The 22,799-nt window shown below is 65.1% G+C and overlaps 1 protein-coding gene across 2 annotated transcripts in view; it reads right to left on the reverse strand.

Moving 5' to 3' along the window:
- The window catches only part of GRAMD4 (GRAM domain containing 4), a 51,554-nt gene that overhangs the window by 19,730 nt on the left and 9,025 nt on the right, over positions 1-22,799 (reverse strand). Inside the window, exons 1-3 of one of the 2 annotated variants that reach the window (XM_037049317.1) lie at positions 19,502-19,786; positions 7,465-7,675; positions 4,212-4,332 (exon numbers count right to left, since the gene is read on the reverse strand). In XM_037049317.1, coding sequence (XP_036905212.1) covers positions 4,212-4,332; positions 7,465-7,675; positions 19,502-19,521 — 352 coding nt within the window. In that variant the 5' untranslated portion in view covers positions 19,522-19,786. Of the gene's footprint in view, positions 1-4,211; positions 4,333-7,464; positions 7,676-19,501; positions 19,787-22,799 lie in introns of those variants that run through there. The other variant, XM_037049313.1, reaches the window with a different exon arrangement.

Below are 22,799 nucleotides of genomic sequence, written 5' to 3' on the forward strand. Positions count from 1 at the left end.
CCCAGCTCCACGTGACCCAGCTCCACTGTGGGGCGGGCGACGCGCACACCGCACACGGCCGGAGGCCCTAGCTGGCCTGCTCCCTCGGGTGGTAAATGTGCCCCTGCCAACAAGGGGGGCCCGTGCGGTGTGAGGCTGTGCGGGACTTCAGGACAAAGTGTGTGGCGGTGCTTCTCATTTATTTATGCGCTGCTTTAACGAACGCAGGATCCTGCCTCCGGTCACGAGCCAGCTCGCACTCAACTCCTCTCTCTCCGTCCTGTGTCCTTTTCTCACAGAAGAGACATCTGTTCCCTTCAATATTTAACAACCGAAGCGCCGCTGTGCGCTTCGCCATTTCCTTCTGTGCAAGAAGCAGCCTGTTCTGCTGAGAGAAAGCACCACGGCAGCTGCGTGGCGGGAGGGCGCTGACCACGGCGGCACGGACGGGCCGGCAGACCGTGGGCACGGATCGCAGACGCAGCCTGGCCCACCGCCGCAGGTGACGGGAGGCAGGACGAGTGTGGCACGTGACCCAACTCCCCTCTGCTGGGAAGGACGTCTCTGGGGCACTTGGAGGAGCGAGGACAAGGTCTCCGGGGAGGTCACGGGCCCGTGAGGGGCCCGTGGGTGGACTGCGATGGCCTGCTGGGTTTGGGTGAGACGGCGCCCTTGCTCTCGGGAAACACACACACAGGTGTCCGGGGCCCAGGCCACCCTGCCGTCCAGTCTGAGTCGGCCACCGAACGGCTCGGAGGAGGAAACGCAGACAGATGGGGGGACGCGCGGCTGGGAAGGAGACGCAGGCGCAGGCGACAGAGTGCTGACCTGCGGGGAGGAGACTGGCTGGAAACCACACGGGGTCTTCGCAACATTCCAGCGAGTCTGAAACTGTGTCGAGTGAGTTGTTAGAGGAAAACAAATGAACCAAACTCTGCACTGAACTGAGGAAGCCAAAAAGAGGGAAAAGACTCTTACAGGTGACCTTTGGGTGATGTGACCCCCTGGAGGGACGCCCTGGAAGGCAAAGCACAGGAAACAACGCGCCCCCCGCGCCCACCAAATGCCACAGGGCTGAGCGCCACCCTGAGGCTGCCAAGTGAGCTATCTCGGCCCAGGTGCTGGTCGCTGTCCCTCACCGGGAACCAGCACCTGCCACACTAAAGAAAAATGAGGGGGCAGTCAGACCGGGGTCGGCGAGGATCTCGGTCACAGTCTGTGAGCAGGGACTCAGGGAGGTGTTTGCACACCTGTGCTCACAGCGGCTCTGCTCACAATGGCCAGGTGTCCTCGGCAGCCCGAGTGTCCGCGGGTGGAGGGACGGGTTAAAGAAAAGAGGGTTCCCACCCACAGAAGCAGGGAGAAGCGGTTACCGTGTTTTGCCGTGTATAATGCACACCCATGTTTCTGGCCCAAACTTTCAGGAAAAACGTCGTTCATTTTAATCACTTAATTCATTTACTTATTTAGAAACAAAGCTGATTATCATATTCCGAAGCATGACTTTGCACACGGATATCGTTACTGCTTTCTACAGTTACACTTTAAACACATAAGCACGAACAAAAGCATTAAAAACATTTACATGGATACAGAATTAGTACTACCCCTGTATAAGGCACATGCTTATTTTTCCCTTGAAAATTTGGGCAAAAAAGTGCACATTATACACAGCAAAATACAGTAATTCCAGGGTGGGCTGGAAATGCTCAGAGAAGCCTGGGAGGTCTTCCCGCCCCAGAAAGCAAGGTGTCACCCACGGGGGCCAGCGCAAACCTGAAGGGCCCCCCCAGCGGCTGGGGGTGGGTTGGGGGAGGGGGGAGTGTGTCTGAGCCCCGAGGAGACGGCAAGCCCAGGGACTGACGCTCAGATCCGCAGTCTCACCACGGCGCAAACCCTAGCAGGGAATGATGTCATTGCTTTGGAAACTGGAAAGTAAAGGGAAGCGTCCAAGCGCGCACCCTGCCCTTCCCCCGCTCGGAGCAGCTGGACATGCTCGGAAACTCACTGGCTGGGACACGGAGGAAAAGCGGCGGAGCCAGAGGGGGTGGGGGCTGCCTCCAGGAGATGCCGGAGCGAAGCCCTGAGGGCTGAGGTTGGGGCTGGGGTCACCCGCCGCCCATGTGCCCCGAGGGACGGGACACAACAGGGCCCCTGCTGAGTCCTGGGACACCCTGAGCCGTGTCCGAAGTGGGGACCCCTAGACGGAGGGCCTGGCCGCTCCACAAAGAGGAGAGAGGCAGCAGGGTCCGAAGAGACACCCCGCCCGTCGCACCCGTGAGGCCTCTGCTGAAAAAGGACGGCGAACGAGGCTATCAGGGAAACTCGAGCCCGTGTCGGGGTGGCGACAGCCTCAAAGGAAAACTGATTTTCCAGTTGTGACACGAGACTTGCGGCTTTCGTCTTGCAAAGTGCTGAGCTCCTGCTACAAACGTTTACAGATGGAAGGACAGGGTGGGGGCAGGGACTCCCGGGGGTGGGGCTGTGGAGGAGACGACACCACACGCTCTGTGTGTGTCGCCGAAATCCCCCCCACCCCGCTGAAAAAGAAGGCCCCTCCTTGCCACCGGAGGCCGTCTGCACGGAAGGCCCAGCTCTGACCACACGAGGGCCCTGGGAACAGGACACACGTCTCCAACCCAGCACCCAGCACAGACCGAGACAGCGGGTCCCAGGACACCAGCAACGCGGCCCCTCAACTGGGGTCTCCTCTCCTCCACACGGTCCCCTCAGCCCCAGACCAGCATTCCCATGGGTCTTGCTGTCCTGCCCTTGAGAAGGACACTGCCCGCCCCCTCCGCCAACACCCGCCCCGTGTTAGAGGCCCTCACAGACTGCCCCCCCTTCATGGAGAGTGCCTGGTTCTTCCAGCTCATCAGGACTCGTGATGCGACTGATTTCCGGCCACTGGACCCACAAAAGCCAAGTTCATGAGGTTCCATGTGCTGACATAGCAGATCCTTGCCATGCTCAGAGGGGGACGGGCCAGCTCCGCAGGCAGCCCCGTCCGCACTGGCCGATCAGCCGGCAGGACGGCCTGCCCTGCCTGCTCACTCGTCTCCCTGCAGAGCTTGGCACCAGCCAAGGTCACAGGCACCTGTCAGGGGGCCTCACAGGCAGGCCAGTCACCACCTGCTGCCCTGGGCAGACCCAGCTGGGCCACTCCCCCAGTAACCTTGGAAGTGTGGGGAGACCGAGGCTGCATGGGGGAGAGCCGCACACCGCACACACACGTGTGCACACACGCACACACCCACTCACCCAATGGGGGGGGCGTGCTGACCCGCAAAGGGGGTTTGCGGGCAGGAGGAGACAGCAGCCCCTGGGGGGGGATGAACTACAGAAACGCAGTGATGGCCACATGGCCCACTTCCTGGGAGCAGGCAGCGGGCACCCCACAGCTTCCTGCCTCCACCTGCCAGTGAGGGCCCTCGAGGCTGCCGCTCAGACGTGACACTGGACGCCTGAACCCCCAGGGAGACACAGGACGGAAGGAGGGAGACGACTCCGTGGGGACCTGGGGAGACCCAGTGGGGCCTGGCACTGTCTGCGTGGCTCAGGTGTGACGAGCGCGGGGCTGGGCTGCTCCCCTCCCCCACAGCACACTGCCACAGCCTCGGGTCAGCAGAGACAGCTGCGCACCCGTGGGCCCTGGGCTTGCCCGCCGGGGTCAGGGCGCCTCCTCTGGGCCACTGCGTTCACTCCGCCCTCCAAGCCTCAGCTTCCTCACCCCTCAGAGGGGTCAGAGGGTCAGAAAGGGGCAATGGGTGATCAGAGGCAACACCCGGACGAGACCCTCTGTGTGAGGGACCCGCAGGCCCCCCCCAAGGGACCTCTGCTGTCAGCGCTCCCAAGCCGCAGCGGGAGTGCAGGGCCACGTCCCGCCACTGTCCCTCCCACCTGGACGTGCAAACCGGACAGAGCAGAGCAAGCACCGCCTGCGCCGCACCGAGCTCGGCGAGCCCCGAGCTGACTGCTGGGAACAGAGCAGCAGCGCGGTCTCCTTCCTGCCCCAGGACTTTCTCCTCTGCCCCCGGGGCGTGGACATCACCTCCCACCAAACCTGCGCGCCCGGCCTGGCAGGGCAGCAGAGGGGCCGCCGGGGCTCGGGGTGGGGGGCGGGGGGCAGGGAGGGAGGGCCAAAGGCCGTGTGGGATATCCCTGGGGCCACATCTGTCCCCACGAGCCCAGGGACGCAGTTGTGACTGGTTCCCTCCCCCAAGGGCACTCACGTAAGAAGTGTTTTTCCAGTAAGGCGATTTCCAGGTGGCCTTTGATCTCATTCAGTCGATCGAACTCTGTCCGGTTAAAGTCCTGGACCCCTGTAGCCATGATGAGGGTCCCCGGGCCGGCCTGGAAGGGAAGCACGAAGAGCTAGCGTCCTGTGTCCACCCCTCGTCCTGAAGGGGCCCAAGAACCCCACGCCTGGAGGGGGTGGGCCCAGAGCCCCCACCTGCCACACCCCCACAGACCAGGCCAGTGTGCAGTCAGCCTTAGTTATAACCCCAACCCGTGCACCTCGGCTGCACTGGCCGGGGGAAGAGAGTCTCGGACACCACGGACGTTCCCGGAGCCCTGAGAATGCTCAGTTTAAAGAAAACCTGAACCAGGGCCTCGACCTCCCCCCCAGGCCGCAGGGGGCCGGAGACCTCCGACTTCAGCACTGGCCAGTGGCGGGGCGCCTTCCTGGGGGGGTGAGTCCCAGCACAGGAGCCCCGGCTTCCACGCCTGGGAGCAGGGCTGCATCCCTCGAGTTCCAGGGAGAGCGCCCCAAGGCGGTGGGCGGCCGCACCCACTGCCAGGCTGCAGAATCGGGGCGGACCACACTCCCCGGGTAGTGGGCCCCAACAGAGCCCCCTTGCAGAGGGCTCACTGCAGCCACCGCCTGGTATCCCCTCGACCAGGGGTGGTGCAGGGGGCCACCTCACGCCCTGCACACAGGAGGGAAAGGGACACGCCCGGGGCCCCTCGGCTGCACAGGGACACGTCTGTGGCCGTCCCACCACGTCTTGCTGCACAGCAGGCGAGGAGCAGCAGCACGTGCCCCGCCAGGTGACGGGTGGTTGACTCCTCAGGCTTGGTCTCCACGAGCCCTCCAGGCCGGGTGAGGGTGGAAGGGGACAAGCAGCGGGGACAGGGTCTGCCCTGGTGGAGCAGGCCCCAGGAGCCCAAATGCTGGGAGACCCTCCGCCCCGGCCACCACGGCCTGGCACTGACCTCCCGCTGCTCAGAGGCTCTGTGTCCTGGGCCAGGGGCCCCCAAGGGCAGACCCAGGGGTCGGGGGGAGGTGGGCAGACCCCCACCTGCCAGCCAGCCTGGCTGGCCCTCCTTGCCCATCCCCCACCTCAGCAGCCCAGATGGCAGCCACACAACAATGTGAATGTACTTCACCCACGGAACTGGACACCCGACACTGGTCACAGCAGTAAGCAGTGTGTGGCACACACTTTCCCACAACGTGACGCACAATGAAAAGAAAGAGGCCGAACGCCAGCGGGGACAGCCAACCACCCTCACAGCGAAAGCCAGGCACACTAAACCGCCCAGGGCGAGTGCTGGCGCCCCCACCCCCCAGGTCAGGAAAACCGCAAAGCTAGAAATCGCCTACACCAGGGCAAGGGCGAAAGATGCGGGCCCCGGGTGGCTGTGGAGGACACCGGCACACTCGCAGCTAGGCAACCCGGAACAGTTGCCAGTGTCCCCGACACCGTACGCCCGGCAGCCAGCGGGGGTGACTCGAGCCCCACAGGCATGTGGCTCATGGGACAGTCAGACGCTGGCGGCACGGTGTCCCTCAGTGGGCGGGGTGCTAACTGGAGCAAGGGCACACCCCACCGTGCCCAGCCAGGGTACCGGGCCCAGCCACCCCCACCCTGGAAAAAGAGCCCCGAGGAGGATCAGGAGGAAAGCGAGGGGGCCTGGCTCACAGAGTCCCTGTGTGCCCACCCTGGTCTGCCTCATGCTCCTAGGACAGCGCTGAGACCCCCAGAGCCCAGGGACAGGTGGGCTGCCAGGCTAAATCACTGGTCCCCTGGCCTGTGGGGACACCACCCCAGGCCTGCAGACCCTCCAGGCTGTCACCCCACCCCACACTCAGTCACACATGCCCACTGGTGCCGGGTTCTGGGTTTCCACCAAGACAGTTCCTACAGCTGGGAGCTGCCACAGGCACTGGATGGACAGATGGACAGGCAGACTGAGCAGGGAGCCAGAACAGCCCGACTGCAGCCTCTGTGTAGGATCTAGGGCATGCACACACGCACACACACACACTCACACTCGCAGAGCTGGACACCACAGGTGGGGGTCCTTGCTCCTGAGAGGCCCGCCCTGGGCCCTAAGCACATCCGAGGGCCACGGACCCAGCGCCCCAGGCTGGCACCGGCCACCCGGGGCAAACCCTGCTCTCTGCACCAGCCAAGCCTACGCCGCTCTTAACACCTCTGTGCCCGGGACGCAGCAAGCAGGGCCCAGGCCTGGGTGACCCAGGGAGCAGCCGGCTCCCAGGAGGCAGTACGGTAGATTACTGGTCCTGCCAGGAGAGGGCGCACAGGCTGGTCTCGGGCAGAGTATTAGTAATCCAAAGAGCAGGGGAAGGCGAGCGCCCCCCGCCGCTCCCCGGCCAGATCGGCGAAGAAAGCCTGGCTCAGGCACTCGGAGGGGAAATGACCTGGCCACCAGATTTGGTGTCCACGCCAGGAAACCACACACAAGCAGTCTGAGGTGGCCCTGGGGTCTTCAGTGGCAGTGGGGGCACTCAGCAGCTGTGCCCATGGGGGACGAGCCCAGGGACCACACCCCCCATGATAGCCCCAGAGATCAGCCCCCACAACCAAACGTGGGCCTCTGGAAGGCTGGGCCTTCCGGTACCTGATCGAGTGGGGGCCACAGAGCCTCAACAAGCCACCACAGACGTGCGCCGCCCCAGTGAAGAGGGCCCCACCAACAGGCCCACGGGGACCACTGTCTCCATGTGGACCACTGAGGGCCGAACCCACTGCTGAGGGTCAGGGGCATGCACCAAGGGCTGCCGGCAGCAGGCCACGGCCAGCAGCTTCCAGACAGCACCCTGTCCATCTCCTTCCCCCCTCCCCCATGCCAGGTGCTCCCAGGGGTCAGGCTGGGGGTCAGTCTGGGGTCAAGCTGGGGTCAGCATCACTTCTGTGTGAAAACCCAGGAAACCAGTTGGGAAGGAAAGGCAGCTCCTGGACCAGCCCTCAGTGCAGGAGGGGCAGTTCACCCAGGGTCTAGTACCAGCCCCACCAGGGGCAGGGGCCGGGGGGGGGGGGGGGGGGGGGGCAGGGCAGGGCAGGCAAGCAAGCCCAGCTCGTCTCTGACCATCTGGGCGGGACACGTCCCCCTGGGTCCACACTCAGCCCAATCCCTGGGGCTGGGGGACCCCACCCCAAGGGCTCGGGGTACCAGGCCAAGCAGTGGTGGGGGGTGGGGGCGTTCTGGCCCAAGGAGGCCCACACGCTCACTCACGGGGTCCCTCAGCTCCTCGCTGTCCCGGGGCGAGGCCCGAGGCGCCTTCAGGGGGGCGTCATCCCCACACTCGGTGTCCGAGGCGTTGGGAGACTCTGCCAGGTCCAGGAAGTCGTCTCTCTTGTGACCTCTGAACCTGATCCTGTCCAGCCTCCTCAGCATGTTCAGGACGGGGCCCCTCTGCTTTACCTTCACATTGCGGTCAGGCTCCCTGCGAGAGAAGAGGGGGCACACGGTCAGCAGGTCTCCACCACGTTGGCATGGCCCTGCCCTCGGGGGCAGCCAGCTCCGGGGCTCCTGCCCCACACGCCCCCACTTCCTGCCACTGCTGTGCACAGTAGCCAGCCAACTGTGCCCCTCACAGGACAGAAGGAGCCTAGTGTGTCCGCAGGGCCTTCGCACCAGAGGCACGGGTCGGCCTGGGTCCCAGCAGCTGGGACCCTGGGACAGGGCAGGGGAGGGACACGGCAACAGACAGTGGGGCTGACACCCTCACAGGTCCTCCTGACCAGCAGTGAGGACGTGGCTGGGGCTCCACGAGCCTGGGACAGACACGTGCCCCCAGTGTCGGTGTCCCCGTGGGGGCCCTCGCTCCTCCTGGCCCCCCACCCAGTGCCCCCTCTCTGCCCCAACCCAGGCAGGAAGACCCAGATAGCCTCCCAAATCCCCAGGGGAGGGGTGTGAGCGGCCCTTCCCCTGCACGTCCGGCCAACCTCACTCAAGCCCAAAGCAGGGCCACACATTGCTGCGCCTGTGGCCGCAGGTCGGGCCTCACGCACACTCAGGCCCCGATTGCTCCAGGAGGCCCTGCAGAAGCGGGGGCCTGGACACACACAGGCCGGGAGCCTGTTCTGCTGCTGACCAGCTTTCTGAGCCTCAGTTCCCACGCAGGATGTGGGGATGACCCAGCAGGGCTGAAGTGCCCAAGAGTTCCAGATGACGGACGCGCTTGCGGGTTGACACTGGGCCGGGGCCCAGTAAACAACGGTTATTTCCACACAAGGCCGCAGGAAGTGGGGGAGCAGGATGGAATCTGTGAACTGGCCCTCACCGCCCAGCTTGGGTATTTCACGAAGAACCAGGGCGGCGGGGAGAAGTGCTTCCTGTTTCCGACCGTTGGCACACGGGGCTCCCCACAAAGGGCTGTGGATCGCGGGGGCGGGGGGGGGGGAACCGGGGAACCGCCTGCCCTGCCCTCCAGGGGCCTGGCTCCCCTTGGTGTCCCTGCCCCCGGCAAGGGCCCCACACAGAACAGAACACACCAGCACCAGCTCCAGTCTGCGGGGACAGGGGAGACGTGCGAGGGTCAGGGCAGAGGCTGTGGGCGGGCGCTCTGGGAACAGGTGTGTCTCGGCTCTCCCTGGGGACACTCCAGGGTGGCCCGACGCAGCCCTGGTGCCAGAGCCGCAGGAAACCCAGTGCCCCCCTGGGACTCAGGAGAGTGCGGGGTGCACAGTGCCATGCGGGACCGTGGTGGGGGGGGTGGGGGCGGTGGCACCCCTGAACCCAGGGGCGGGGGCGTGTGGCCAGCCATCTGGAAAAATATGTGCGTAAAGACACAGCGAACTCCAGATGGACTAAGAAGTTAAGTAAACTTAAAAAAAAAAGATAACTTAGTGTTTATCAAGTCCCTCGAGGTGGGGTGACTGTCTCCTCAGGAGACTGAGGAGAGGAGCACAGAGTTGAGGAGGCCCAACGGTCAAGCGGACAAACAAAAAGTCGTTGAAGGCCAGGCAGCAATGCCGGGGCTGGGGCGGCGAGCGGGCGCACAACGGGTTACAGCCTCTGCTGCGGGGCACAGTGGGCTGGTAAAGGCCCCCGGAGCCCAGGACACAGACAGGCGAACTCCCAGAGCCAAGGCTGTCTCCGAGAGAGGAGCCCCAGGCCCATGCCACCGGCAAAGGAAACGAAAGGCGGCCCCACAGTGGAGGGAGCAGGCCACGAACACAGCTGGGCCCCCCACCCCTGAATTCGCCTGTGTAGATGCGCCCTGGGAGCAAACCCAACAGATGGGGCTGGTCTCGCTCCCTCGGAGAGCGACGGTGGCGCTGGGAATCACCCCCACTCCCCACTGCCAGGGGCAGGGCTGGGCGCTGGACACATGTCCCAGTGAGTGACGAAGGCAGTTACCAATGCTGCTGCCCCACGGTCACCGCGACAGCAACGGGGACACACGACGGGGACACAGGACCCTGTGCGAGGGCTGCAGGCGGTTCCTTAGGCCCCTCTTCCCGAAAGTCCTGCGCTGCCTCCCACTGCTCTTCGAAGGAAACCAAACTGCGCGAGGGAGAAGTGCAGCCACGAGAAACCTGCTTCCTCTCGCTTCGATTCCCTGCAGGCCAACGTCAGGCAGACCCCAGAGCTGGGTCCCCGGCTGCCCTCGGCCTGGAGGGCAGCGTCCAGGCGTGTCCCTCCTGGGCAGAGTTCCTGTCCCACAGAGCTTGCTCCCAGAGGCTGAGGCCTTCCTTCTCAGTTCAGCTCCTGCAAGCAGAGGAGGTGGCCGCACAGGGAGAGGGGACAAAGCGCCCAGTGTCCGGGCCTGCCACCATCAGAAGGCAACACGCACCCAGCCTCAGGGTCGGCACCGGGTCCACGTGCACTGGGCTGCCCAATGGGGCACGTCCCTCCAGGAACCAGGCCACCCCAGCCCCAACCTCTCCTGCCAGCTGCTCACAGCAGCCCACGTCAAGCGGAAACAGGCAGCCTGCCCTAGCAAGGGGCTCCCGGGGGCTGGCTCCGTCCCGGCTGCCTGGCTCCCCCTGACCACCCCCCCAATGCAGGCTGCTGCCCAGTGAGGACCAGACTCCCCAGCACCCACGCCACCCACAGGGTGGGTCCAAGCTGCCGGGCAGCCCCCACGCGGCACCCTGCAAGGGGCGTCCCACCCCCAGGATGACTCGTCTGAACCATGCACAAGTCCCCGTCTCCAAGTAAGGGCCCGCTCACAGGTTCTGGCGGCACGTGATTTGGGGGATGCCTCGCAACACAGCACAACCCCCACCTTCCAGGTGAAGACAGCGGACGGACGTCCACACAGAAGGCGGAGGCTCCCAGACACCCGGAGAGGGGCTTTTCCCTCAGGGCCAGTGTCCAGGGGACCACCTCAACAGGCCTTACCTGTGCCTGTCTTCTGGTCGCTGCTGTCCTGTGTCCCCCCCCACTAGACCCCTCCCCAGGCCCATGGGAGGAAACCCACCTCCTCAGAGGCTGCCCCAGGAACCAGCCCTAGTGCACCCCCACAGGCTCCCCTGGGCAGCTCCCCACACGCCCCCCCTCGAGGGGACCCGCTGCCCTGTGCCTGCACAGTTGCTGGAGAAGGCTCCCTGGCTGAGGCTCTGCCAGACCCCTCCTCAGAGGGCACGGCGCTCCGCAGGGAACCTGAGACCGCCCGCCAGAGTGGACACCTGGTGCTGGTCCCGCGGCAGCGCCCGCCAGGCTCCAGGCCCTCTGCGCGCAGGACTGCGTCCAGCAGAGCTGGCCGGGGACACAGAGGGCTCCGCTCTGGAGCCCCGCCAGCGGCTCTGGACGCACAGAGGCAGCAGTGTCTGGGGCCCAGTGGACTGGGAAACCACAAAGGGCTTTATTTCTCTCTCCAGCCCAGGGGTTTAAAAAAAGTGGTTCCCAGTCTCTGGAGTCTGTGGCTTCCCAGATGTCCTCTCTGGAGACACTGCACACGTTGCTCCCCCTGAGCCCCCGGCTGCGACCCCACAAGCCCAGCCGCACCCCCAGGGCCTGGGGCTCACCCACTGACCACAGGAAGCACCCCGCCCCTGGGGGGTCACTTGAGTGAGGACCGAGCACCTCCCTGCCCCACCCCCCAGCAGCTGGTCCCAGCTGCCCGCCATCTGCCAGGCCTCTGTCCTCAGGGAAGATGACCCCAACCCCATGGAGTCCAAAACTCTGCAGTGGGGAGGGGTTGGGAGGGGGCATTGACCGAGAACCAGTCCAAAGTAGCACCCCCACAGTGCCCCCTGCCAGTGGCTCCCCAGGACCCCAGCACACACAGATCACAGGCAGCCGAGAAGAGCCCTATGCTGGGGGTCTCCGGGATCGGTCTGGACACCTGAGACCCACAGGCACCATCCCTGCCTCACACCTGGGCTCAAGATGTTGGCTCACACCTGATGACCCTTGGGTGTCCCCAGACTTGAGGCTTGTCTGGGAGCCACGGCCATCAGCCTGGCTCCTGCTGGCAGAACCCAACACTCCTGGAGTCAGCCCGAGGCGCTGCCGGCTCCACCCCCACGCCCGCAGGGCTCCCAAGCTCACCCGCCTGTCACAGGTCCCACCAGCAGCCCGACTCACTGGGCTGAGCCCACAGCCCCAGTCTCAATCACATGACCCCTCCGCAGCCCCCTGCCTGCAGGCAGGCCAGGCCAGGTGGCCACAGTGCCCCCCAGAGCCCCTTCTCCACCCAGCAAGAAACCAGACCCTGGGGCATTTGGATGAGAGGCCCACCCAGGGGCTTCCTTTCCCCAGGCTCCAGCCAGCCCTGCCATGGGGCCTGGCAACCCTGGTTCCTGACATCTCCTGTCCCAGGGCCTCTCCTCCAAGTCCCCCCAGATTCCAGCATCCTGTCTCATGTGTCATCTGGGACTTCCAACGGGGCTGGCCACTCGTTTGGGGCCTGCACCCATCCTGTTAGGATACAGGCCCCTGAAGTGGGTGCGGATGCCGGCTGGCAGAAACCCGCCGGCCACCCTGGTTCCGTGAGGGGAGGGAGGAAGGGTGCGCACAGGGGCGGCAGCCCGGGGTGCCCAGGAGCCGGCGATGGGAGAGCTCTCCCGGGCAGAGTGCACGGACCTCCCCAGGAGCCCTGCCGGACCCCGTGGCCCCTGGGCTTGTGAGCACCGGGGGAAATTAATTCCAAGGTTACGGCCACCTGGGCACTCCTCCAGCAGGAGGCCTGAGGTTCTTCCCTCAGGGACTCGTCCTCGGGGACTCAGGGTCCCACCAAGCTCATGGGACGCGCCCCGTGCAGCACTCCACGCGTGCACTGTGACGGAGAGCAGGCTCTGCGGAGAGAATGCCACACGGGGGCCCTGCCTGGGGCCCGGGGGCCTGCTGGGGCCGCCAGCCCCTCCTCAGTGACCTGGGGTCCCACCAAAGGCCCAGAGAGCTCTGGAGTGTGCAGGGACCAGCCCCTCAGGGGGACCTGTGCACCTGGGCGACACACACTTCTTATAAAAGTCACTGGTGTGAAGAGGCACGGCACACACGAACAACCACACGACAACCACGGTCTTGACTGTGAACTCCAGCCAGCCAGTGGGTGCTCCCAGGTGGCTCCCCTCGCCCTCGTGGGCGCCTCTCCCCCACGACAACCGTGCCGCCCCCAACAGGTCTGCCCGACCCTGGTGCCCTCGGCGCTGCTGTTCACGCTGACAGGATTCCATGACAGCGACCATGGAGAGCATCCGCCGGAACCACCGTGTGAGACGAACGCCCTGCTGGAGCTGCGTGTCTGCGGACGGCAGGACGCACCCCGCCCTCTGGGCCCTTCTGAGCAACCGCAGGCCTGGTCCGCACGCGCACGTCTCCGCTGTCCCCGTCTGAAGCCCAGGCCGTCGTCGGAACCAGAAGTGAGACCCCGACGGGTCGTATTTGCTAGTATCCGTGGTGGAGACACTCCTGTGGCCACCAGAGCGATGTGTGGCCGGGATGGAAGTCACGCCCACGGCCCTGGTCACCTGGGGTGACACAGAGAGGCAGATCTCCTTGGGCTTAAAACCCCGTGGTAAAACACACCAAAACACTCAGAAACAAGGGATTTCGGGTACCAAATACGTCTGTTTTTCACAGGACTTAACTAACTACAAGTCCACACACTTTCACCGCCATTAAGGCCAGCTCCCAAAGGTCCCGAGAACAAAGGCCCCTGCAGCCAGGGACGAGGCGGCACGGTAGCCGGCCTGGACCCCGGCCCAGCAGCCGAGGCCGTGCAGGGAGCGGGCTCCGTAACACCAGCACCCTCACACCCTCCTCCTGACCCCACTCAGGGGGCAGAGGTCAGAGTGCAGAATGAGAGTCTCTGAGAGGACCCAAGGCCCCCCAGGAGGCAGGCCCCAGAAGGCTGTGCTCACAGGTACCAGATGGGATGGACAGGGGTGCACTCAAGGGCTGCCACACCCCAGCACCCTGACTGGGGCCACCCTTCCAACCCCAAGGTCAGCAGCAAGGAGGCGGGCCACAACCGCCATCCTCCTGCCCTGCTCATCACCGTCCCAGCCCCCGTGGGTCCCCAAGGAGGTCCCAGGAGCTCCCTGGCCTCTGATGGGACCCTGCCTGGGCTGGTGCCATCCCCACCCACGGGGCAGCCACCACCTCCTTCCAACCCCTGGGTCAGCACCTCCCGCCTGCCCGGCCAGGCTGCACCTCCCCCAGCCCTGCCCTGCCCTCCGTCACACCCCACTCCTGTGGCCGGGGTGGGAGGCCCGCCGGTCCGGGTGGTCCTCACCGTGCTAACTGCCTCCGTGTGTCGGGGGCCCACAAGGAGCGGCAAGCTGGGCACCGAGCTCCGTCCACGAGCTGCTCCTCCCGCCCCACACAGGACAGCGACTCGGGTCAGCGGCAGCCCGAAGCCAGACCCCGCGGGGCACTGTGGCGTGGCCTGGGGTGCATCCCACCACCTTCCCCAGGCCGGTTTCTCCAGCCCCTGCCCAGGGCCTCCTGGAGGCTTCCCCGAGGTTGGTGCAGGGCAGGGCAGTCGCGGCCCACCAGCGGGGGTCACAGCAAGAGCGCCAGGGTTTACCAAGCGTCCCCTTCACCGCACCACGAACCCTCTCTGTGTGTGTCACCATCGTTTCATCTTTGGGGCGCTGACAAGTGAGGGAAGCGAGGGTCAGAGGCTCCAGCACACCCCGAGAACCCCAGGAATTGCCAGCTTCAACTGGGAGGGACCCAAACCTGGGGTCCCAGGGTCACACAGCAGGGGACAGTGGGTGGACAAGCCCTGCAGATGCTGTGTTCACTGCCCCCAGGTTTCCCTGTACCCCAAAGCTGACATGGGGCCCCAGATCTCAGGCAACCCCTCCTCTCCCCATCCCAGGTATCGCTTGTCCCAATCATGGCCACTGAAGGCACAGCCGCCCTGAAACCAACAGACAGACAGGGAAACTGAGTCTGGGGAGGCAGGGACATAAGCCAGTCTCACTGGACTCCTGGGCCTCTGCTTGTCTCAACACCAGGCAGCCCAGCCACCCACCTCCCGGACACAGGCCTCTAGTAACGCGTCCATCCCTCCGCGTGGCAGCTCAGGGGCCCCTCTGTGGAGGACTCGGAGTGGGAAGCCCGGCAGGACGCCACACGGATGTTTGCCCGGACAGAACAACGTCAGCAGGAACCCCTACGTGTCTCAGTGAGTGAGTGGACAACCCCTGTCACACAAGCAAACAAGCCAAGAACAGGAACCGCACCCAGGAGCCTGTCACTTTCTCCTTCCCGCATTGCTCTTAGCAACAGGCCTCGGGCAGCCCCAGCCCTCCGGGGGCCCAGGGCTCCTGGGTGTCCTGCTATGGCTCCGGCCCGAGCACCTGAGGCAGAAAAGCGCACCGCTGGCCGCTGTCGGAGAACAGGACATTCTCCGAATGCCCTTGGGCAGGAATGGCTGCAGCCGCCAAAAGCCTGGGGTGCGGCTCTGCCGGACCTGCAAAGGGCCAGGTCATGAGGTCCGGGGCTTGGCAGCCTCGGGCTCTGTCACCACTTTTCAGCTCGGCTGCCGCCGTGAAACCGGAAACCGGTGTGGCTAAGGGCCAAAAAAGCACCATTTACAAAACCAGTGGCCGTGGCCGACTCGGTCCTGGCCCTAGTCTCACAGCAATAGACACCTAGCAGAACAAGGCTCTCAAACGCGTGCTGGGGCTGACCGCCCACTCGCAGGGACCGGGCGGCCCAGGGGGCCCTGGGCCCTCCATAAGCACCTGGGCCCCCACCAGGGACTGGCGCACCCCCGCACACATGCGGACCTCACCTTCACCTGGTCCTTTAAGAAAGGGTGAGGCCAAGTGGCCCGGGCACTCTTGCGCTCTGCACGGTCCGAAGGAACACAGGGAGGAGGCCACCCATCTCTGTCCACCTGGGCGTGTGCCGGGGACTCCCCCACAGCACCCGTAACCACCTGAGGCAGAGGGGTCGGCCGCAAGGAGACCGGTTCTGAAAAGTGTTTCTCCCCCTTCCAACTTCCCCTCCCGCCCTCACCCTCAGACCTGGCACCCCTCAGTCTCAGGGCAGGACCTGTGCTCCCCGGTGACAGACCAACAGCACAGTGAAAAGACCACACGAACGCAGGGCCTAGCCCGCCTCCTCCAGGAGCAGCTGTCCGCCCCCAGGCCTGCACCCCATCCCCCGGAGGGGTGTTCCAACCCCTCCCCACGCCCCCTCACGTGCCGTCCTCGTTCCCCACCCAGCACGCTGCCTGGCGGGGCGTGGATGGAGGGCCAGGTGCACTTGAAAGAACTTGCCGCCTTAAAGAGCCCCCAGGTGAGAGTACTCTTCGTGCCCCCAGAACACCTGTCCTTCCTGTGCCCTCATCGTCTAACTCGCCCAGCCGGGCCAGCGCCGGGCCAGCGCCGGGCCAGCGCCGGGCCAGCAAGAGCTGCACCGGTTCAGCTGGGAGAGACGAGCGGAGCCCGGGACAGGGTGGAGGGGCCGAGCCCTTGATTTCAGCCTCTGCTACAAAACTCCTGTCCGGTCAAAAAATAAAAATAATAATAATAAAAACCCCAAAGCCTCCAAGTGCTCTCTGCCCCAGTCCCGCCGGCTCCCAGCGTGGGGACAGAGGAGCCCCACACAGGTCTCCTGTTCGTTGTCTCCCAGCTCCTGCTGGGATTCAGGGGGGCCACGGGCCTGAGCTCCGAAAAGGAGGGCAGACAGAGACAGGCCCGGGGAGGCCCCGCCCAGACAGTGGCAGCCACCTGGCGGGCTGACAGTCTGAGGAGCCAGCCTTCCCCAGGGTCCTCTGTAGAGGGAGGACCCTCCTCCCCAGGGAGGAGCGTGGCCGGACACAGTCCTTACCGCAGAACTGCCAGAAGGAACCATGGGATGGAGACTCAGAGACAGACAGACAGACAGACAGGCGGGCGGGCAGGAGTGGGCGAGACCACGCCCCAGCGTGAGTGCAGGCAGGCATGGGAGGGAGCTCGCGCGCATGGTGTGGGCTGCCACCGGCTACCAGGGAGGGTGCGGGGTGCTGGGGAGCCACCACACGCTTCAGCCCTTCTGCGTCCCGGACCCTGAGTATGTTGACTACTACACAGTAAACTAAGTTTTAAAATTAAATTTTAAAATAAAACGATTCAGATTAAAAACAAAACAAAACTCTGAAAATAACCCCCACCCTCCGCTGCAGAGAACTCTCTCCCGACACAGAGCCAGGAACCCTTGGGCCCCCCACATCAAAACTACACACGAGCCCCAGCGCCCTCCGCTCTTCCACGCTGGCTCCGGGACGCCCCGAGGGCTGCAGACGCCCCGGGCCCCAGCTGCCCGCAACCGCACCGGCCACGGCCGCACACAGCCTGTGCCCGCTCTGCGGAGCGCTCCTCGTGGGGGTGGGTGGGGTGGGAGACATAACAGCGACACTTAAAAAACAGAAGCACGCTACAAGTGTGCGCATGTAATGGGTTACCAGTTGGCAGTTGGAGGCATATTAATAAATTTAAATTCTGACAGCAAAGAGCAGAGAGAGTACCACACCGAGGCTCTCGGGGACCCCTAACACAGGACGCCAACGGGGTTCCCAGACCAGAGGGCCTAAGAACCGAGATCCACCCCAGTGGCTCTGGGGAGCAGCGCAGGGGCGGCCCAGGCATTCAGCCCATGCCCCCACACGCCCCAGGCCTCTGCAGCCGCAGCTGGGAGCTGCGTGCACAGACACGCCTGAGGAGCCAGGTGGGGGAGCCCTCCCCCAAACCCCTTCACCTCACTGGCCCACTCCCCAGGCACATGGGACAGCCAGGGAGCCCTCCTGCACACGGGCGTGGCCCACCCTGGCACGCCCTCGCTCCAGTAGACAGAGGGGGTGTGTGGAGAGGCGACCCCAGGGTCCCCACAGTTACAGGGCTGGAGAGGGTTCAGCCACCTGGAGGGAGGGGCCGGGCCTGCTGCCCTAGTATCACAGCGCCCTCACCTGCGGGCCTCACATGTGCCACACTAAACCTGCATACTGGGGTGGCCCAAGTGCACCCTCCCCCCTCCTGCGCCTCCCCCGGGGGCTCGTGCTGGCCAGAGAAGGCGCCTGCGAGCCCACGCTTCCTCCTCACCCTCAGCCCCACAGCCTCTGCCAAGCAAACCACGGTTCCCCCACCCATCTGTTTACAAATGCCTTCCCTGCCTTGGGCCCTGAGGACCTTTCACGGGTCGAGGATGTCTCCGCCTCCAGGAAGCCCTCCCTGGAGGGCACCCAGCGCACCAGGAATCTCTCTACCCATGAGCAGTCCCCACACTTGGGCACTGATGTACGCACCCCTCATGCCCCACCTCCTGTGTGCGCGAGGACGGGTCCAGTGAAGGCGGCCAGGCTCACGTCCCGCCTCACAGGCAGCTCAGCGAACACAGGCCTTTTGGGTAATGGACCCACGGGAGCCTGGACCGACAGGTGCTGCCACTCAGGGAGACAGCCTGCCTGGGAACGAAAGAGCACAGGGACAAGCCGGTGGCCCCTGTGGGAATCAGTGACAGGTTGGCCACCCTCTTGGGAGGCCGTAGGCATCGCTGGCCTGAAGACATCAGCGGTGAAACAACCCAGTTTCCGCACAGGTGCTCTGGGAAGACTGACCGTGCGACTGTAGGCCCCCAACACGGTGTCTGTAAGGGGTGCGCACGCTGCAGTGCGGGCAGTGGGGAGGGAGCCACGCACACCTGGGCGTCTGTGGAGGCGGTCCCCACACGGGGCGGCCTGCAGAGGCCTCCTCCCCATACAGGTCGTCAAGAGACAGCCGGGGGGGGGGGGGGGGGGGGTGTGTGTGTGTGTGTGTGTGTGTGTGTGTGTGTAAGGGGGGCCAGGGAGGAAGGGTTTCACCTCCGTGTCCCAAGGGATGAGGCCGATGTGTGGAGCGCAGCTCACGCCACCAGGTGATGCCAACTCTCAGAAGTGTTAACATCCCCAAACACACGCACATGCGGAGATAAGGCTGAAGCTGCCAGCACCCACAGCCCCCACCTCCCCCGGGGCAGCTGCACAGAGCCATCTAGTCCCCGGTCCCCAGAATCAACCTCGTGTGCGCATCCCCTCAGCCGCGCCATGTCCCGACCTGACCCCACGTCGCAGTCGGCTTCGTTCCCAGGCTCTCGGCATCAGTCCCGAGGGACCACCACACTGCCCGACACCGGGGGCTGCAAAAGACTGGGCCATGGGCACCCCACCCTCCAAGTCTCCTGCTGGGCCGCCCAGTGAGGCAGAGCCGCTGGTGGGAGCCAGTCCCCATCAGGCGCTCACCTCCCCGCACTGTGTCTCAGCTCCATCCGCCCCTCTGCCCGCCAAGGCCTGGAAAGGCTGGTACTGCTGCCGATGGTGCAGCCCCACCCCCACCCCCGCCCCGGGCCCTCTGGGCCACTCGGGCAAGGGCCCCACTAGGAGGGCAGCTCCTGGTTCCAGAATCAGTTCCTCCTGCCCTCGTCGGGGAGCGGCTCCCACCCACAGCCGAGGCCAGCCCTCCAAACAGACTCCTGCCCCCAGCTGGACCCCGAGGGGCCAGAATCAGCATTGGCACGCCCCCTTGAGAAGCAGTGGGGAGCCGCTGCTGGGGGGTGGGGGGCATCTGGTGCCCCACACGCTCCACCCTCAGAATCTTCAGGCTCCAGCTGTGGAGTCCTGGACCTGACACCTGACTAGAGTTTTCATCAAACTTCCGCCAAAAAAGGTCACCGCTGCCCAGCCTTAGTGACCGAAGAGCCCAAAGTACCCAGAACACCCCACGCTGGGCCAGGTGTGCGGCCAGGCCGTGGGTAGAAGCCCACACTGCCCACAAGCCTGCCCCCAGAACCGCCTGGAACAGAGAGGCCCCCTTCAAGTCCTGGTTCACACCCTGTCTGGAGTCACCTGCAACGTGAGAGGGACATCGCTCAGCGGGGCACCTCCAGGTCTAAGATCCCGACGCCACACCATCGCCTCCTTACACACTTCTTGCACACTCAGCTTTCACGCTCTGGGCCTCAGCTCCTCTTCTCTGGAGGAGAACCCAGCACGAAGCAGAAGGAACTCTCTGACGTGGCCTCGCAGTGCGTGGCCCTCAGCCAGGACCCCACGCGCACCCCTGCCCCAGCCGTGGGGTGGCCCTGCTCCGGCCCCAGCGCCTCGTTCTGTGAGGCTGTGGCAGCTGCTGCCCGACCCGGGTCTGGCAGTAGCTTCCCAGGGGAGGGCAGGACCCAAAGCAGCTTAACCAGACGGACAGGTTGGCAAACAGAACGACGGCCTCCTCCCTGACCTGGAGAGGACAGCAGAGCAGGCCGCAGCCCTGAGCCCGAGGCCTCGGGGATGTGGAAAGGCCCGAGATGGCCAGACTGGGGAATCCCCTCCGGAGTCCAAAGGGAACAGAATCCTGTCGCTGCTCCAGAGAGGAGCAGGCCATCCGAAGCCTCTGCCAGGCACATGACACCCCCACGCCTCAGGAGGCCCCAGGCACGCCCTTCAGCGGCCACACAGGGGCTAGGGCCATGACCCTGCCAGAAAGGCTGCCCGACCTTGGCTGCCTGAGCACGCTCCCCGCTGTGGAGGCCCTGGCGGTGGCCTCATCCACAAGGTTCAGCTGGGTAAGTGCCCAAGCCTGAGCATCTGTTCACTCGCAGGTCCCTCCCAACCCTGCCCCGGGCCCCTTGGGTGCTGGGCCAACACTCAGTGGTCCCAGCAGTGTCCACTTGGGGCCAGTTTCAGCCAGGACAGTGTGCGGTGCCCCATCTCACCAGCTTGTCCTCGCCGCCAGCTCCGCTCCACCCTGACAGCTGCCCTCGGCTGCCCGGCCATAGCCAGCGGGGCCGGGGGAAGTGCCGGAGACTCGGAGGGCCCGGCACCCTGCAGGGCAGGGCAGCGTCTGACCGCGCATCCCAGGCTCGAGGCTTCCCTGTGAACTCACACCCTGGCCCCTGACAAGGGCACCCTTGGTGGCTTGGGGGACTGTCAGCCAGAGCAGCTGCTCCCTGGTGACAGCACAGGACACGGGACGGCTGGGACTTGGCACAGGCCGGGCATGTTGGGGCGGGAAGAGCAGTCCCCACAGCTGTGCCCGGCCCACCCTGGCCAAGGGCTGAGCCACCGACAGCCCGTTTTCCAGGCGGGGACCCCAACGCCTCCACCAGGCCCAGCATGTTGGGCCTCACCTCCCTCTCCCAGAAGCACTGCCGGCCACAGGGGCCACAAGATGGGGGTCTCTGGGGCCCGGAAATTCCTCACCGAGGGCAGAGTCACAGGCCAGGACACTCCCTCCAGGCAACCTTCTCCTGGATGGTTCTGGAAACCTGTGGCAGGTTCGCCACGGTTCTGTGGCGCCCCATCTCTGGTTGGCTCCCCAGCACCACCCTGTGCACCCGCTGTCTCTTCACTCCCCAAGGGCCCTCGAAACCAGCACCCCTGCCCCTGGGCCAAGGGCACGGTGATCCAGGCCTGGTCTGCAGGCCCCTTGTGCAGGGCACTGAACCTCTTCCCCTCGATGCTGTGCCGCGGAGCAGCCCCTCCCAGCCTCCAAGACTCCCGACTTGGCCCCTCGCACCCCAATTTCAGGGTGGCTCAACCTTCCCCTTCGGTCCCTGGGAGACACCCCTCGCCCAGGACCAGGCTGGCCCCAGCCTCATCTCCTGCACAGACCTCGGCGGGGTCATTTCTACACCTGAAACTGGCGGAAACACCCACCCGCCCTGGCCCCCCCCGGGTGTCCTCCCCACCCATGGACTCTGAGGGGGCAGAGCCCCCTCACTGCTCCTCTGGCCACTGCTGGTGGCTCTCGAGCCCGGCCCACCCCAGAGCACACCTGTCTGCTCTCGGACCTGGCCCAGAATGTCCCTGTCAGCCTCTGCCACCCACCCGCCCATGTCCACCAGTCCCTCTCTCACACATCGGGGGCGGGCAAACGCCTCTGAGCAGGTGGGTGAAGCCGCAATCACACCACGGTGCGGGGTCACCCTGGAGAGAAGCGCAGACCAGGGGACGAGGAGCCGGGGCGCTGCCCCCACCGGCAGCTGGGGGCATGAGCAGGAGGGGGACCACTCAGCTGACAGCAAGGAAGCACACAGGCCCCGGTGGCGGGCGCTGGCGGCCACGACTGGAACACAGGCAGAAGGAGTCGCCCCCTTCGAGTCCCCTGCAACCCACGGGAGCTGCTGTGCAAACCCGGCCCCACGCCCACCCTGCCCACGGTGCAGCTAACAGGCACCGCTGAGCAGAGAGACCCTGCCCTCCTCACCTGGGGGGTCCATGTGCGCACCTCCCCTGGAGCACCAGGCTCACCTGCCGGCCGGGTGCCGGAGGTTGGGGGTGGGGGGCGCTGGGCGGGTGCTGCTCACCAGCCTCCAGTCAGCGCCGGGGAGGCTTAACCACTCCCGTGGGCTCACCCCTCTGCCGCAGGTGAGGGGCCAGGGCCTGCCCATCACAGGGTCAGCGCGGCCCACGGCCCACAGGCACCACACCGGTGCCGTTTGGTGGATAAGAGTTGGCTCCTTTTGAGTTTTTGTTAGCGTGGCTTCCTTCTTACACACCTACACAGAGAGAGCTCTAATTCAGGTTATGTTGGCGAACAAAAATAATCACAGAATAGGGTTTACATCTTCTAATTACACAGAATTTAGGACAATACTCGTGGAAGTGATTCCGAAGTGCTTTATAAATAGGTCATAATAGGCCCTTTTATCACCAAGACCTCACAGCTCCATGCAGCCGGGCCGGCCTCTGTGTGTGGAAGAACCGGCGGCAGGCAGGAAGCCGGCGTCCCCCACGCCACCAGCACCACCGCCGTGTCCTAGAAGCATGGGGTTTGGGACGGCCGAGACCTCTGCATGGCACGCAGTGGGTGCCAGCCAGTTGGCTGGTCCCCACAGATGCAGCCACCGGTTCCACTCTGGGGAGGGAAACCCCGCTGTGACCCTGGGGTTCCTTGTTGGGGGAGCAGGCGCAGTGCCTCCCTGACCTGACCGAAACACTGGCCACCTTGGGAGAGAGACTGAGCCCAGCCCAGCCCCGGCGTGAGTGGCCAAGCCGGGAGGCTGCACAGGGCTCTCCCAATGACTCAGCGAGAACCAGTCACTTAATGAGTTTCAGTCACACAGCTAAGCAGTCCATCGTGAAAGACACGCTCGCCCGACTTAAAAGGAGGGGTCGGCCTGGGGTGCTGGGCAGCCTGGAGGGGAGGCGG

Source organism: Sturnira hondurensis, unplaced genomic scaffold, assembly GCF_014824575.4.
Source record: "Sturnira hondurensis isolate 20B ecotype Veracruz unplaced genomic scaffold, ASM1482457v3 Scaffold0000780, whole genome shotgun sequence".
Classification (NCBI taxonomy): domain Eukaryota; kingdom Metazoa; phylum Chordata; class Mammalia; order Chiroptera; family Phyllostomidae; genus Sturnira; species Sturnira hondurensis.